This window comes from Micropterus dolomieu, linkage group LG22 (assembly GCF_021292245.1).
Source record: "Micropterus dolomieu isolate WLL.071019.BEF.003 ecotype Adirondacks linkage group LG22, ASM2129224v1, whole genome shotgun sequence".
Classification (NCBI taxonomy): Eukaryota; Metazoa; Chordata; class Actinopteri; order Centrarchiformes; family Centrarchidae; genus Micropterus; species Micropterus dolomieu.
In genome coordinates this window covers 16,050,900-16,067,669 of record NC_060171.1, presented here as the reverse complement: position 1 = coordinate 16,067,669, position 16,770 = coordinate 16,050,900, and the positions used below count along the sequence as shown (strand labels likewise).

At 39.8% G+C, this 16,770-nt stretch overlaps 1 protein-coding gene across 1 annotated transcript in view; it reads right to left on the bottom strand.

The window, feature by feature from the left end:
• Positions 1–8,750: 8,750 nt before the first annotated feature.
• The window catches only part of fbxl22 (F-box and leucine-rich repeat protein 22), a 12,256-nt gene continuing 4,236 nt past the window's right edge, over positions 8,751–16,770 (bottom strand). Inside the window, exon 2 of the mRNA XM_046037298.1 lies at positions 8,751–11,468. Within this exon, the coding sequence (XP_045893254.1) occupies positions 11,120–11,468 (349 nt within the window). The 3' untranslated portion in view covers positions 8,751–11,119. The remainder of the gene's footprint in view (positions 11,469–16,770) is intronic.

Here is a 16,770-nt window from a genome sequence, read left to right as displayed (position 1 = left end):
GGGGGGGGGGGGGGGGGGGGGGGGGGGGGGGGGGGGGGGGGGGGGGGGGGGGGTGGTCTTTTGGTAAGTCTATGGGTTTGTGTACATTGGTGTGTGTACATGCTCATAAATGAATGTGTGGAGCTACGTGCATTAGTGTGTTTGTATTAGCGTCCCAATTTTTTTTAAAGGGCAACCAATTAGTGGATTAGTGTGTGTTTCTGAATGGAAATTTGGATTCAAAACCCTCTGTTTCCACTTAACAAAGACTAATAACGAAACCTGAAATTATGTAATCTTTTTTTAAAGGCAGCTCATTTGCGGATTTAAATCAAAATGGAGTTTTACAACTGATTTAGGATTGATTTTTTTAATGAACTTCAACTCCTCAAAGAGGACAGATGGGAAAAACACGATATGAAAAATGATGCAGTGTATCTTAAGAACTTATCTCTTGCACCTGATACGGAAACACTTGAGAAGTAAAGTGACTGTGTGCACTTGCTGGTGCTTAACACACAGTGACCTCTCATTGTCCTTGGCCTCAGTAGAGCTTCTTTGTTCTTCTCTCATGAAAACATGAGCTCTGACTGATATTTCCTCCTTCTGCTGTGACTTAACTGTATCACATATACACCTTTAACAGTTCAGGTCATTTTTTAAACCCTGACTCAGTTGCTGATTCAGTGTATGTTGTTGTTTGTCAGTTTCAATCTACTATTTGCTTAAGAGTAAATTCATCTTAAGTGATTGAAGATTATGACATGAATGATGATCTTATCAAGCTTCTGATAGAATCATCATATTGAATTTTACTTATAAACAGTTTGCTTATTAGCAGGCTTCCTCCAGGTATATATTGTATTTAGAGGAATAATTTGACATTTTGACAAATGCTCTTAATCGCTTTCTTGCCGAGAGTTAGATGCCACTCTCTTGTCTGCACGGTAAAGTTAACCAGCAGCTGGTTTATCTTAGCATAATGACTGGAAACAGGTGGATCAGCTAGCCCGGCTCAGTCTAAAGATAACAAAATCTGCCTTCAAGTTATGTGTCAGACTATTTCTTGGCCTTCAGCAGATGCCAGGCAATCAGTGGCGACTCAAGTAAGCTAGTGTTCCCAGCCAAGTAATAGTCTAGCATACAACCTTCTATAAAGCTACAAATTGTAATTTTTACACTACAAGTTTATGTAAAGATTAAAGATTTGTGAGCTTTAGAGCTGCAGGTAGGCAGCTTTTGTTACCTTTGGACAGAGCCAGGCAGAGGAAACATACAGAGCCCATTTCCAGTATTTGAGCTAATCTAAGCTAACCAGCTGCGGCTGTATTTAACAGACAGATAGTGGTATCAACTACTTTTATATCTGTACTACTCTTTAAGATTATGAGATGAATGAAGATCTTGTCAAGCTGCTAGAGCCATCATGTTGAATTTTACTGACAGCTTATTAGCAAATTCAGGGTATATATTGTATTTAATTTGCTATTTTAAACAGTGAAGCTGTTAGAGTTCCTCTAATGTGGATACATTTGGGGAGTAGAGACATGTCATGAATGTTTCAGAATCCCAGTTCATAAAGGAAAATAATTTTATTATTTATAATTTTCTACATTAGTTTTATACAACCATGCAATACTCTCTGTTAGGGTTCCCCACATTTCTTGTCCATCTCTTAACACTGTACAAATAAAGGTGTTGCATATAAGCCATACTGGGACTCAGCTAATGAATCATCCTGAAAAGAACTACAAAGCTCTCATTGGTGAATGAGTAGGTAAACAGTTGCATGTCATTAACTAATCTGTAGATTCAACTTATAAACACCTATCAGCATGACTAGACATTTGTTTATTGAACTTCTGAACTAATAATACTACTAATACAATGCTAGAAAGCATGTGACTTATTTTTCCATCGTATCATTGGTGAACAATTATTGAAATACAATAAGTGTGCTACAGAATTTGTGGCAAAAGTAAGTCCATATTCATTCCACTGAGCTTCTGCAGGACGTTATTGACAAGCACTACCTCCTAGCTATTCTCATCGCACATGACCTGACCTTTGGCTTTGCCTTTTCAGTAGAATGTAACAAGATACAATGTGAAATGTGCGGTTTACCCTGACCTGTCAGAGAATTCTTGTTCTAAAATGTTCACAGAGAGCCAGCTTAAATATCACAGCTGAATGAAATGACTTCATTCACATGAGGTCCCAGGGTTCACTAGAAGATACGTCAGGTTGTTCTGTTGTTCAATGAACATGACCAGTAGTGGAAAGTAACTAAGAACATTAATGCTTAAGTTCTGTACTTACATACAGTTTTGTGGTTCTTGAATATTTCCATGTAATGCTACTTTATACTTTTTTCATAGGAATATATTGTACTTTTTACTCCACTACATTTACCTGACAGAAATAGCCACTATTTAGTTTTGCATATTATTTTCATATAAAACATATGATCAAGAATTATGTAAACTTCACTTAAACAAGGTTTTTGGACTCATTTACAGACAGCGATAGCTTTGCAGCTTAAACTGCCCAAAACTTACACCTTAACATAATTCAATTCAGCTCCACTTTGACCACACTGTATCATTTGACTTTAAATGCATGACTTTTGCTTTTGCATTGTTATATTGTTTTACTATATAAAGGATCTGAATACTTCTTCCAGCCCTAAAGACAACTACAATGACAATAATGTCTGCTGATGACATGATCTGGATGCGCAAACCAAAGCTTTTCTGTTGTTTTCTGCTTGGACATTAAACCTGGAGGTAATTGACTTTTGCTCTATACAGTATGCACACATGTTCAACACTGAACTCTGAGCTTAAGAAGCTCAGCCTGATGCTGCTGTGTTCACCAAGGTTAGAAACCCATTACTGCTCTCTGTGTTTCTAATCCTTTCCATTCATGTTCCCCCTGCAATTTGAGAGCTGACAACAAAAGAGTGAACGCATGATGAACTCAAGCTGAAAGCTTGTCATTATAAGTAGCGCACTCATGTACCCATGCTGTAACTCTCAAGCATGCTCCATTCAGCCTCCCACTCCTATTTGCACATGTCATCTGCTGCTCTGTCCTCCATCCCTGCTAACGTCAGAGGAGGCTGGCTGTCCTCCTACATCCTCTGCAGAGTGCAACCAGTTGGATAGGCAGCCTGGTCCAAGTATGCAGCCTCTCTGTAGAGGCTGTGATCGACAGCCGACACAGAGGGCCCTCATACTGCCTGTCTAATTACCAGGCCACATGGGAGACAAGCAACAGCACACGATGTACGATATCAGCTCAGTGTGCTCCTTCACATCTCTGTGCTGCATTTGATTCTGTCCTTGCCTGAAGCCCAGCCAAGGAGCATCATCAGTGTCTTCACTGTCTTCCCCCTTAGTGCTCCAGTTACTCCCTCACATGTGCTCTGGCCGGAGCTCGGCAGCCTTTGTGGATGCTCTGACAGACAGAAATAGCTCCACAAATAGACCCATCCTCTGGCTCACAGGGGAGCAGTAGCCCCACTTCTGTGTGATCTTTCCTCCTATTTCGTGTGTGCCTCAGGCCAAAACAAGTTAGCTATGAACCACAGGGAAATCAAATTTGGAATTATTAGATCATACTGAAAGTATCGAGGGAGAAAGATAAATGTGTGCATAAATACATATTGTTATGAAAATAGGTTGATTTCTGGAGCTTTCTGCTGCCTGTCAATGACACAATCTGGAACAGTTGCATTTGAAATGACAAATGACAACAAAAGTAGGTGGCTGTATTTACCTCAAATCACGTTTTGGAACAAATTTCCCACAGCCTGCGAGCCCGTTTTAATCTGCAGCGTAATAAATTGAGAGACAGATGAGCTCTGAATACAGACAATGAGAAAATGAAAGCAGCCATTTATCTCTGGATGCCATTAGTGTGGCGATTAGATTACTTAAGACCTCCCATTTTAGTCAGACATGTTACATGATGCTTTATGGGTGACAGGAAGGAAGCAGCACAAAAAGAATACATGGAAACTGAGACTGCACATTGCCCGCATAAAGTGGAAGTAAAACTAAATCTGCATTGAATTTCAATACAGTAACTCACCAGCAAATGTTTTTGTTTTAATGTATAACTGGGGTAGGCCATTTCTTTCAGAAGCATTTTTGTTATATTTGTTGAAATTCTCTTTACATTCCGGCAGCAATCAATACATCAAATGCTCTGACACATAAATGGAAAAAATACAGTATCTGTGGCTGCTGTAGGATTATAATAAGCATACCTGCCTGTCTGCCTACCTACCTGCCTGCCTGTGCACACTTTGCCCATGCACTCATTGTGCCTGAAAATGTGTTTTGGAGTGGCTTTGGAGGGAGGTCTGCAGGGATGAGGTGGGATTTTTTCAGTTGGATACTTTGAAAACTTCACAATCTCTATGCAGTTTTCCAGCGTGTGAAAGTGGGAGGTGAGAGACTGTCAACCACGACTGAGTCAAAACCCCGTCTGTGATGCAGATCCTGTGTCATTTCTTTTTTTGGCTGTCATGTTATGATAGACAAACACTGTCTCTTCCCTGGACTCCATGTGTCCTTGAGCATGTCTTCCACTTCCCCCTGCTTTTCCCTCTTTATCTCCTTCTCTGCTGCATGACCTGTCTCATTTCAACACCTTGCACAATATCAGTATGTGTGTGTGCAGAGAAGAAGACAAATCTTAGCTCTCTGGTTTAGGTAATGAAACCAGCACTGAATGTGCAGTGTTGCCATATTTTTTATTTTAATTTTCTTTTTCTTTCTCTTACTCGCAATTTTAAAATATAAATATAATCCTACCCTGGATTTGAATCATCATATCTATGATTATACACGTCTACACTTAGCTATGAAACACTACTCTCTCAGTGATTCACAACTGTAGCCTCAGCTACAAGGCAGACTCCAGAGAGCCACATAAGGAGTGAGGCATCAGGCAAGGAGTTACTCCAGCAGGAAACATGGAGAATAAAGTATCATAGGACAAGGAAGAGGCTTCAAAGCTCTGCTACACTATCAAAATTGTCTCTCTATGTGCAGACTGGGCCCTGACAGACAGTACACATATGCAGCATGTCCAGCACCAAAATTTTAAAATGAGACATGAGGGGCAGTAATTGTCATCAATTCAGAGATGTTTACATTCGTCACTCCATGCATCTTGTTATCCAGATAAGATTCATCTACATTCCTTGTTCATGTGGGCACATCCAAACAACTTCCTTTGGCAGATATGAATCCATCTGCATCTACACTGTAATATTTTGTAAAAAAAAAAATCTATTGTCAAAACTGGAGCTGGTTGGAGAAATAGGAGTGGTGGAAGTATTTGGATCTTCTACTTAAGCAAAAGTAGAAACATCATAGTGTAAAAACTTGAGTAATGGCACTTAATTTCATTCCATTACTGAGAAATATAAACAGAGTGTACATAAGAGACATACATACAGGACTCTAGAATCTATTTAGAGCCTAATAACAAAAAGGGATCATATGAAGCAAAAATATTTATATCAAAATCAGATTTGACTCTAGTCCCAACATGTCTGATTTGTGTTTACGCTTGACAGAGACTTTGATAGAGTTATCTGATCAGCTCAAGGTGTAAATGTCCCCCTTGCTTACATGAATTTTAACATGTGATAATAGGTGGGAACTGAACAATTTACAACCTATTTACGCTCTGTCTCATTCAACAGAAGGTAACACATGGGGCCACTGTCTAGACATTAATTAACCCAAAGAAGAGTTTAGAGTTTTATGTTACAGCCTATAACCCAGATTCTTACAGTATAAAGCTTTGGATTGTAAAAACTTGCAGTCACAATAACTGATAAGTCGCTGAAGCCCAATGACTCTGCATCTGATACCACACAGAGGCTTGGATGTCCTCTCAACAAAGCCCCTCCCTGAGTCTGACCCTGGACGAGCACTTGGTCACGGACTCACAAAAAAATCAAAACCCTCCCTCTTTTCTTTTTCCTTCCTCCCTTCTGCCACCCCTCCATGGGTGAGTAATCAGTGGGTGGATACTGGAAATGACCTTATAAGGCTGTCAGGAAACTGATGATTTCAAGTTTCAGGCTCAAATGGCTACCCCTTTCCTTTTACCTCCATTGCTTCAGTCCCCCTCCCTCTTTCACCACCAGCATCCTGTCTTTATCAGCTCATGTTTCACTCAGGGGAAAGGCCCTGCAGCTACTGACTCCACATAGGCCTTCTCACAGCACTAATCCTTAAGATAAAATGCTGGATGCATACTGTCATCCTGAGAGCATCTACTGTATATATTATGGGTTATATACTCTGCTAATGGCAGTTTAAATCCAAATATAAAATTAGGATACATTCGCAAATTTTCAATCCAGTCAAATAAAGTGTTGATTACCATCATTTAGATATGCTTCTAAATGACTTTAAAATCTTGCTTTAAGTGTTTAGGTTATGGGCCAGATAAAAGTGATTATGAGTACACTTTCTATTAGCCTTGTTTCTCTAGACTACATACACGCCAGAAGCAGGAGGAGGTGCAAAAAAAAAAGTGGATAAAACCTGATAAGACAGCAAGGTTTGTGCATAGTTTGCAGGAGGACATCAAAATGTATGTCAGGCAATACTGTGAATTTACAGTTTTAAAAAAACATATTTGTTATTGTTTAAAGGTTATTGTCGTCCAATGTGCAATACTAAATGATGGAAAACTACATTCTAATAGAGGGGAATTTACATACAGTATCAAAGTCTGTTTACAGATCTTGGGGAGTGCTTCTGCATGTATGGAAAAAGTTGTGTAAAGTCTCCAAAGGAAGCTGTGTGAAATCTGATCTGATAAATTGTGTCGGTTGCGGCTGAAGACTCCATGCTTAAAAATGAATGAGGTGTGAAGGTAGAAAGATTGGACCTCACCAGACTTCAGTTGACCGTTCCTTATCTCTGTATAGGGATAGCGGCTCAGGCTAAATTAGCTATTACAAGCATAACACCACCAGAATCTCCGAGCAAGCTGTTGTTGAATTGTGGGTAATGTAACGCAAAGTTTTGACAAGGAAGAAGCATTTGTGTGTTTTCAAAAAATTATATCTCTAGTTCTGCTTCTAGCCTGTATAAAAGGTTCTGCTGCACCAATTTTGCCCCAAGTGACTCCGACAACATTACAGGAGTGCAATGCTAAATTGCTGGAGTGTTCTTTTAAGGTTTAGGATGAAAATCAGTGACCTTCTAAGCGGAAACAGTTGTTGCAAAGCTGTTGAAAACCACAGTCACTGTAGAAGATCATTTCCATCAGTTTAAAATTCCATTCTGGTCTTTTAGGAGTCATTCAGTAAAAGCTGAGGAACTACAATAAACAGTATCATTGGGTTAAGAGTGCAAAATTTCTAAATGGCTTCAGAGAGATACAAAAAAGTCCTTAAAACTTTTCCAGAATCCATGCATTGGTGTTGTTCACAGATTATGTTCCTTTTAATATGCTACTGTCATCTGCCAGGAACATGGTTTAGCATTACAGATTTTAAAATACAAATTATACTAAAAAATTAATTATTAAAATAAAGACTATTTTATCTTTTGTGATTCACGTTAAAATGTAATAAGTATTTTAAACTCCAAAGTAAATGCAAAAAAAAAAAAAACTCCACAAAAAACATCAGCGTCTCTCATCTCTCCACATGATGCCACTTGTCAAGAGCAGAGCAGCTAATTAAATTGATTAGAGTTAGCTGTTTCCCCTGAAATTTGTTATTCTAATGGAGCAAGAGTAACAAAATTAATCAATCGCTTGGAATTAGTCTTTTACACAATTTTCTGTCAGGAGCACAGAGTTGAAATCATGCTGTTCATTTAGTGCAGATGTGTCCAACCATGTGCCAGTGGGGGCTCAAGGTCTGCAGAGTTCCTTCTCTATGCTTGAAGGTAAACCTGCAGAATCTGATCAGATTTTTGTGCTGAGAAGTACAATAGTGGTAAATAACGAATTACATTTGCTCAAGTACTGTACTAACAAGTTTGAGGTATTTGTACCGTACTTGAGCTTTTCCATTTTATTCTGCTTTTGGGAAGACACTACCATCATCGGCCGGATTTCAAACAACAATGAGACTTTATATCAGGAGAAAGAACCTACTGCTTGACATCAGCAAAACGAACTACATTGGAGCTGAGGTGGAGCAGGCAAATAGTTTTAGGTTCCTGGGAATTAGCATTAATTAGACTCGAACCTGCTGGTTTATTATTTGGCTGAAATATTATGGAAAGCATGCCAGCAAACAAGTGAGTGCAAAATCTAAACAATTTCATGCTCACAGTGGTAGTTACATAATATAAAACAAAAAGAGAAAACCGTCAACGTGACATTTGCTGAAACACTCCTCAGACAATTCAAACAGGTATGTCTTTCTTCTCTCTAAGATGTCTTCTGAAGCAGGGTATAAAGATAAATTGTTTCACCGTGACATCTGTTAGCACAATATACCACTTAAGCAGGAACCATCTAGCTGACTGTTCTCATACCAACCATGGCCAAGGATTGTAAAATAAAAACAGACCAACATTGGCAAGATCTGAAGAGCAGATACTGTGAATTTCCCTGTTACGTGTTTGTGTTTAATCACACAGAAACGGTCGTTCAGCTCAGAGTTTCTCTCACAGTATAATAGGATTCAGCATAGTAGCCACTCTTGTCAGACACAAACTGCCCTTTTGTTCAGGTGCAAATCGCTACTTTCCCCCGGATTCCACTTGAGTGAAGGCTGGACTTGGATACTTTATTCACAATTCAAATAGACTGAAATTAGGAGTCATCCAATGTTACATTAGTTTTGGTGAGGTTACAAAAAGGATGCAGCCTGAATAGCTTGCATAGCAAGAAGCAGTGCTTTTAAGGAGATGCAACAGTTTTTTAATCATACATCCATAAAAAAATGTCCCCTGGTGGAAACAACTAGAGGAGTGAGGCTTCTATATAGTCATGTTGTTACATGTCTAGAGCTGTGTCCTGTCATTGTATTGGAGTGCTGTAGGCAGTTGTGTGTGCCTCCGGAGTCTCCCCACCTGCAACTCATAACTCTGACCAATCTATCCTCACAAGCACTTTGCTATTAAGGCATATTTCTTTACAGTAAATAATATAGCATTTGTTCCCTCTGCCTGTCTGTGCAATGGCAGAGTTATATTTATCTAGTTGGTTTGGGGGCTTTCTTTGATAGAAAACAACACAACACTGTGTATTAAAGCAGTACATGCTATACTATCCTCACCCACCCTTGGGGGGTTTCTTTTGTCACAAATGTGAATGTACTCTTGATACTTGTCTATTGCATTTTTGAAATTGATCCTGTTGCCCAAACCAATCTAAACCCCACATTTCTTAGCTCTTTCTGTTATGCTTACAGGGTTGGGATGGCCACAAAATTCAAAGTGTTTAAATTCAAATTCTGTTCATTTTGGTTCATTACATATCACAAATCAGATCAACTAACAATGGTACACAGTATATTCAGATATACGGCATTGTTACTGAATGCAATTTAGCCCAAAACACTTCGTAGGATGATGCTGTGAGAAAGAGCCTGCACTTAAAAATACACTTCACAATCACCGTTGCTACAATTTTGCAAAAATGGATCAACACAAACATGTTAATGCCTCACTGTGCATCAGTAGTGGTTCTACATAGAATCATGTAAATAGTATGTAAGTCACCAATGAAAATCTTAATAATTATGTTTAAGATGCTACTAAACACAATTAGTAGAAATTATATAAAACTTAATATTGTAATAATTAGCATGCCAATAATCTAATCAACATGAACAATCATTATAATATGTTTTTAAAAAAAACTTAATTAAAACGATGGAAAATATTTTTTGACACATTTAATAAATATGTTAAAAAACACACACAACAAGTAAAAAAACAAACAGTCAGTTTAAATTAAATAAATATGCTTTCAAAGGGACCCTGAAAAGGAAAGTCCAGCGTAAGAAATATGAAGCACATGTCCTGGTAGGGTTGAATAAAGCAGACACCCTCCCCTAATCAACCTACTTTCACATGTCTCACAGTCTTTATATAACATGAATCCAATCACAGCTCAGGCATCGGGCCACTTTGCCCTCAGAGAATCCTTCCTCTCAGATGTCTTACCATGACAGAGAGAGAGCACACAGTGCAACCACGCATATATATTTTATTCAAACCATTGAATGCTGTTAAAGAAATAGTTTGACATTTTGGGAAATATGTTTATCAACCTTATTGCCAAGCACTAGATGAGAAGATCGATACCACTCTTACATATAAATGGTCAATATGTAGTTGGAGCCAGCAGCTGGTCGGTTAGTATGTTTTAGCATAAAGACTGGAAACAGGGAGAAACAGCTAGCATCTGACCAAAGGTAACAAAATCTGTCTAACAGCACCTCTAAAGCTCACTAATCAACTCAACATGTCTCTTTTATATTATCATACAAAAAACAAAGTTTAAAAAAATGACACCATTTTACAGGGTGACTATTTCTTGGCCAAGAATTAGTTTGGCGAAGTGTTGTTTTTCACTTAAGTTTTTGAACGGATAAAAGCAACAAAATATAACATGTTAATTTAGCTTAGAGGTGCTGGCAGGCGGGACAGAGTAAGGCTAGCTGTTTCCCCCCGTTTCCAGTCTTTGTGCTAAGCTAAGCTATCTGGCTGCTGGCTGTAGCTTCATATTTACTGTATAGACGTGATAATGGTATTGACTGTCTTAGCAAACTCTTGGCAAGAATGTGAATTTCCTAAAATGACAAACTATTCCTTGAAGAATGGAATCATATAATTGCTCCATTTCAGTGTTTGCTGATAAGCCCACCTGTGTATACACTACAAGACTTTATTGTGAGTGTGTCTGGAATTCTCCCTGGTTAGGATAATGTGGAGTAGAGACTTAAAAAGCGCACGTTTGTAAAGAAGACTCACATTCAACATGTGTTGTATAAAAAGCTATAAAAATTGTGCAAAAACCCTTGTATTAAATCCAGACACATATCAGAACAAAAACATCACAGTCAAGTCCTTAAATGATAGATGCTACAGAAATGCTCTTCCTTGTGGTCCAAAAGGATGGGAAAGCATTTCCATTAGGAGAACTGCAGGACTTTCTGCAGTGTCCTCCTGAGCACTACCCTCTCCTCAGGCTTGCTGTCTGGAATCATATCAGCGCTCCTCTCTGCACTCAGCTGGATGCCTGGCCTCTTCTCTCTGACAGCCAGCAGCCCTGCCTGAGTGATGTTCCTGCAGAAGTCCACCGTTACCTCCTCCAGACTATCTCCATGAGCCACCACACCCTCCAGGCTACTGTCAGTGATGCGGACGCAGTTCTCCAGGTGGAGGCGGCGCAGCTTCCTGCAGCTCTGCAGCATGGAGATCACATCCTGGTCAGTGATGTGTCCACAGCCAGACAGCGTTAGCGAGAGCAGGTTGGGACACCTGTGGCACAGACAGCAGACAGTAAGATCATAACTAATGACAGGTTTCCACACACATGTTGGAGTACTACCAGTACCAAGACTTGTACGGAGTCATCTTTACTCATCACGCCTTAGGACATACTGTATAGTAGGGAGGGATTAGTTTGTAGAAGGACTAGTTTTAAGTAAGCAATGCTGTTTGCTGTGTGTGCTTATTTTCTGATGAATACACTTCTAATGTTCATTTTGATAACACTGATAACATGTTTACTAAAGATTTGAAAGCAATGTTAGACTGCTTCGATTTAACACAATATGTCAACTTCTTAACACAAACTAAGGGACATATCCTTGACCTAGTTGTTCCGGCAGCGCACCATATAACATCACGCCTGCTGAGCTACCCATCTCAAACCATAAAGCTGTGTTGTTCAACACCAACCTACCACTTAGTAACTCAAAGGTGAATCATATTATCATACTTTGCGCATACTGCACCCTGGTACGCACCTGAATAATGTCAGCTTAAGGCTTTAGGTCGGCGGCTGACAGGCTCTGCACCAAATCTGGACTTGTGGTGCATAAACAGAAGTACCTTGACATATACTGCAATACAAAAATGCTCTCTCAATATCTAAAACCTTATATTATGCAAGCATCATCAGTACAGGTGAAAGGAATACTAGACCTCTTTTCTCCACAGTGAAAAGTTAACTAAAACCAACTGAAAGCAATATTACCAGTACCCTTTCAAATTAACAGTGCTCTGCTTCTTTGACTTTTTTCAACTCCAAAATGATGGCAATTCATGAGCAGCTGGCCTCTGCAAACATCATGCAGACCAACTTACTACCAGCAAGTCCCATGAAACGGTTCCCATCCACTGTCCTATGTGACTTCAGTCTTCAAATTGGAAATCACATTTTTCTCTCCACATGTGACCTGGATCCAATCCCCACATCAGACGCTTGCCCTCAATCATTTCCCTGAACAGTTGATAATGGAGGTTCCATTATCAACTGTTCTCTGTCCACTGGTACAGTTGGACTATTGAAGTCCTGGAGTTTATAACTGAATTTAAATGTATTCATTTATCAGTGAGGTGAAAAGATTCCACACAGGCCTATTTAAGGAGGTTATTTCCCCAAACCGAGAGTCAAAAGAGAAGGGAAGGCTCAGCATGTGTACTGATTCAGCAGGGATTTTATTAAATTAGAAAAGTATAAAATACTGTGTTTCCCTTTATATAGATGAAGATTAACCATAATTTGATGCAGAAATTTTCACCGGAATGCAGGAACTTAAGTCTTTAATGCTTAAAATTTCCTGAGGGAGTACCCTTCTCTTTATTAATCCTCTCTACCATTTAAACTAAACCAGTGCTCCTGCATTTCAGGAAAGTCACAGTCCCAGATCCCAGGTTAGGTTTGGTCTCCCAGTTTAGGCTATGATGTGGAGGTTGACAAGGCTATGTGGAGACTGATCACACTTATTATGGATCATGATTATTGACTTGGCTGTTTATCTATAATGCTAAAACTGCGAGTTTGGCTGCTGAACCCTTTAAACAATTGCTTAGGATTGAGAAGTGATAAACCCAACCCCTGTGGTGGACTTTTTAGGATTGGGCAGGGTGGGGGGTGGGGGTGCCAATTTCAAATCTTGCCTAGGGCTCCAACACTGTCAGCGTGGTTTAGACTGTAATGACCCAAACAATTACAGGCCTAATTTCATCGCCAAAATTCTTGAGAGGGTTGTTGCATCTCAACCATAGATCTACCTTGATAACAATAATCTCCTTGAACAATTCCAATCTGGATTTCGAACCAATCATTGCAAAGAAACTGCCCTGGTTAAGATCACCAAAAACCTTCTCTGTGCAGCTGATTCTGGGCTACTCTTTATCATCGCCATCCTGGAATTCACTACAGCCTTTGATACTGTATCCAATCAGCTCTTAATGGAACGTCTGGCTAGCATTGGAGTTGGGGGTAATTTGTATGTTAGCACATTTTGTACAAATTAAGAATTAACGGTCAGAAAGCTCCAGAGTCACAACTGAGTACCTCAAGATTCAGTGTTGAGGCTACTTCTGTTTATTATTTACCTCCCCACCCCTTGGCAATGTCTTCATCTTCAGCACTATGGTATTTGTTTTCACTGTTATATTGACGATGCACAACTTTATGTGTCCACTAAGCCCAGTTCTACTCTCCCTTCCAGTACCTTTACAGACTGTCTTCATGACATACAGATATGGATGACAAACACTACCTAAAACTCAACAGTAGTAAGACTGAGCAACTGCTCCTCAGTTCTAAATCTACACTCTCAAACATTAATATCTGTTCAGCGAACCGGTCTCCACACAAGTAAAGAGCTTTGGTGTTATCCTGGATAGTACCCTTTCTTTCTCTGGTCATATAGATAAAGTCTCCTGGATTGCCATTTTCCATCTGCGAAAAATCTCTATGCCCTGCTTTAAAGCAACATTCCATAGAAGCCTTAGTCAATGCTTTGACCACATCATGCATTGACCACTGCAATGCAATCCAGGCAGGCATTCCCAATAAACATATTCCCCGACTACCAACTCATCCAGAACTCTGCAGCATGGATTATTACATGCTCGAAGTCCACGGAACATGTCTCTCCACAGCTGATTCAATTACACTGGCTCCCTGTGTAGCAAATGATTAACTTTCAGATCTTATTATTAACATTTAAAGCACTTCACAATCTATCTATTGCACAGAACAATTAAAGAATGTTTGATGAATTAAAGCATAATAAAAACAGGAGGAGGGATGAGTTCAAAAATGAACGATGTGGGCTGTGAAATGCATGTGTTTACTGAACGTTTCCAGTTTTAGGAGTGCACTGCAACCTACTGGCAGGCCAGCAGTACAGAGCTGGCAGACAGATGCTCTGATGGCAACGGATAGAGGATGTCATTCACGTTCACTGATGCAGATTACATAAAGTCTTACATAATCTTACCACTTACCACCACATGTGAGCCAAACATATTCCAATTGCCTGCAAGTATTGAGGGCACTGTCCCAGTAACCTCTGAACATGGGATAACACAGTCAATCCACGTGCCCCATCACATTGTTGCATGAGGCCAGTGTGGGGCTTTATCAGTGGCTGTGACTGCACAGTATTGACATTAACCAAAAAAGAGAGAGGAGGTGGGCGATGGAATAACAAGTGCTCAAAGCTGCTGCCATTTAGAGATTCAGTAGTCTCTAATGACTACAGTTAGTGGGCCTCAGCATAAGGTACAGAGCATGAGGGAAGTGAATGGAGGTGAACAAGACAGGAATAAAAACAACACCAAGCTTTGTTACATGATTCACCCTCTCAGATCGCCTCCTTAACTTTGTGTAAAAAAACAAGCAGCTACAATATAAGGAAGGAACTTATTATTTGCCTTGTTTCTGTTTTTGTGTTGGCTTATTTATTGTTTTGCAAGATACTAATGTTTTTGCGCTGTGATGTGCTGTTATTGTGGTTACTGCTGCGGTTATTCATCGATACTCATATTTTGATTTTTACACACATCTATCTATCCATCATCAACAAATCTGTACTGCATGCCACAAAATATCTGCAGAGTTTCCTTCTTTCCATTTAGGTTTGAGACAAAAAAACAAACAACATGGAGGGCAGTCTGGTCTGAGCACAGGCAGAACACCACACCGCTAACCTGTAATCATCTCTCTAATGACCTGTTTGGTTTCCTAACGGTTATTTTGTCTGGTCAAATTATCCAGCGAACTCTAAAAGGAACTAAGGCGTACATTTAACATTCAGCTGCTTTCCTTCGTTTCAAACATGCTAAACAAATTTTGGACATCTTAAACTATCTAAATTTAGAAGTGAGTATATTCAGAAGCAGCTGTCTTATCTTATAAATCAAATAGTCACCCAAAACGTGCTTGCACTCGTTTTGAGAGAGAAAGCATCAATTTATACATTTTTTACAAATAAAACTATTCAGAATTTTTTAGCATAAAAGCCTCATGCCAAAGCTTCTTCTGCCACCCACGGTGCAGCCCACACTACATGGCATGCTGAGCATGTTAATTCATGTTGTATAATTGTAATACTGTGACCTCAAGATAATAATAAAAAAATCATGAGTCCTGAATCTTGATCACTGATTTGATCTGGCATTAGAGGACCATTACACTGGAAACTACACGATAAAGACGCCCAAAGACATGCTGCGTTTTATATTTTTTTCCATGAAGATTAAAAAAAAGACAGACATGAGCTTGGCGTGGAGTCTTCTCCAGGAAGAGGCAGGCAGAGACAGACGCACATGTTCATTCCTCTGTCAGCAACAAAGAGCCAATTGTAGGCTCCACCTGCCTGCGTAAATCTCCAGTCTGCAGCTGACTGGGAGGGTCTGCGGCCAAATCAATCACCCCCACAGCTTCCCAGCGTCCCCTCCCACTTTGTCACGTGCACTCCGACAATTTGGGAGGACTTATCTGTATGCAATGAGTGTGCTTTAAGGGCGTTGAGACCCAGACAAAGTAGGTGGTTCTAGTTTTGACTGGTATCACAGCTCTCATGTCTTGCGTCTCACATTTCACAATCCAGGAAATCCTCCCAAGGCTTGTACACTGAGCCGATGAGCCAGCCCCTCTTCCCTTCTCTTGTCCCGGCCAGCTGTGGTGGCAAGACTCCCCTCACGTCAACCGTTATTACTGGCTGCCTTGAAGAAATTATCCAGAGACCTCATTACGCCTCTCCGGGCTGCACGCAGCCACGTACACAAGGCCAAAAACCAATACACGTACGTTTCAGTGACCTATCAAATCCAACTGTCACATCATTCAATAAATATAATTTGATATCTGACCACAGTTATGTTAGTTAATAGAATCAGTCTTCTGTCTCTGTAGTCAGCTCCTAATAGACCATGTGTTTATAATGATTTTGTTCACTGCTGCCTACAGCTTTACATGGCCCTTTCAGTAAGACATGTGCCTCTAAATGAAAACACTATTGTTCCCCTGTGGTGGCTGTGAATGACCCTGAATAATCTGGATATGATGTGATCATCCTCAAGATGAAGATCTTGAAGATGAAAAGTAATTTTTCAGACAAAAAAGTTTCATTGTTCATGTGTAACGCAAACCTGTGAAAGCTCATTTAGTTTTATTTGAGGGTGTGCTGTTAATTCAGCTCTATCGTCATATTTCAGCCTGTGGTTTGTACTCTTGTCCACCTAGATGTCAGGACCCCCACAGCAGGTCACAAGATATATGAGGGGTCGCAAGAGAAGTAATAAAAGAAAAAAGTTT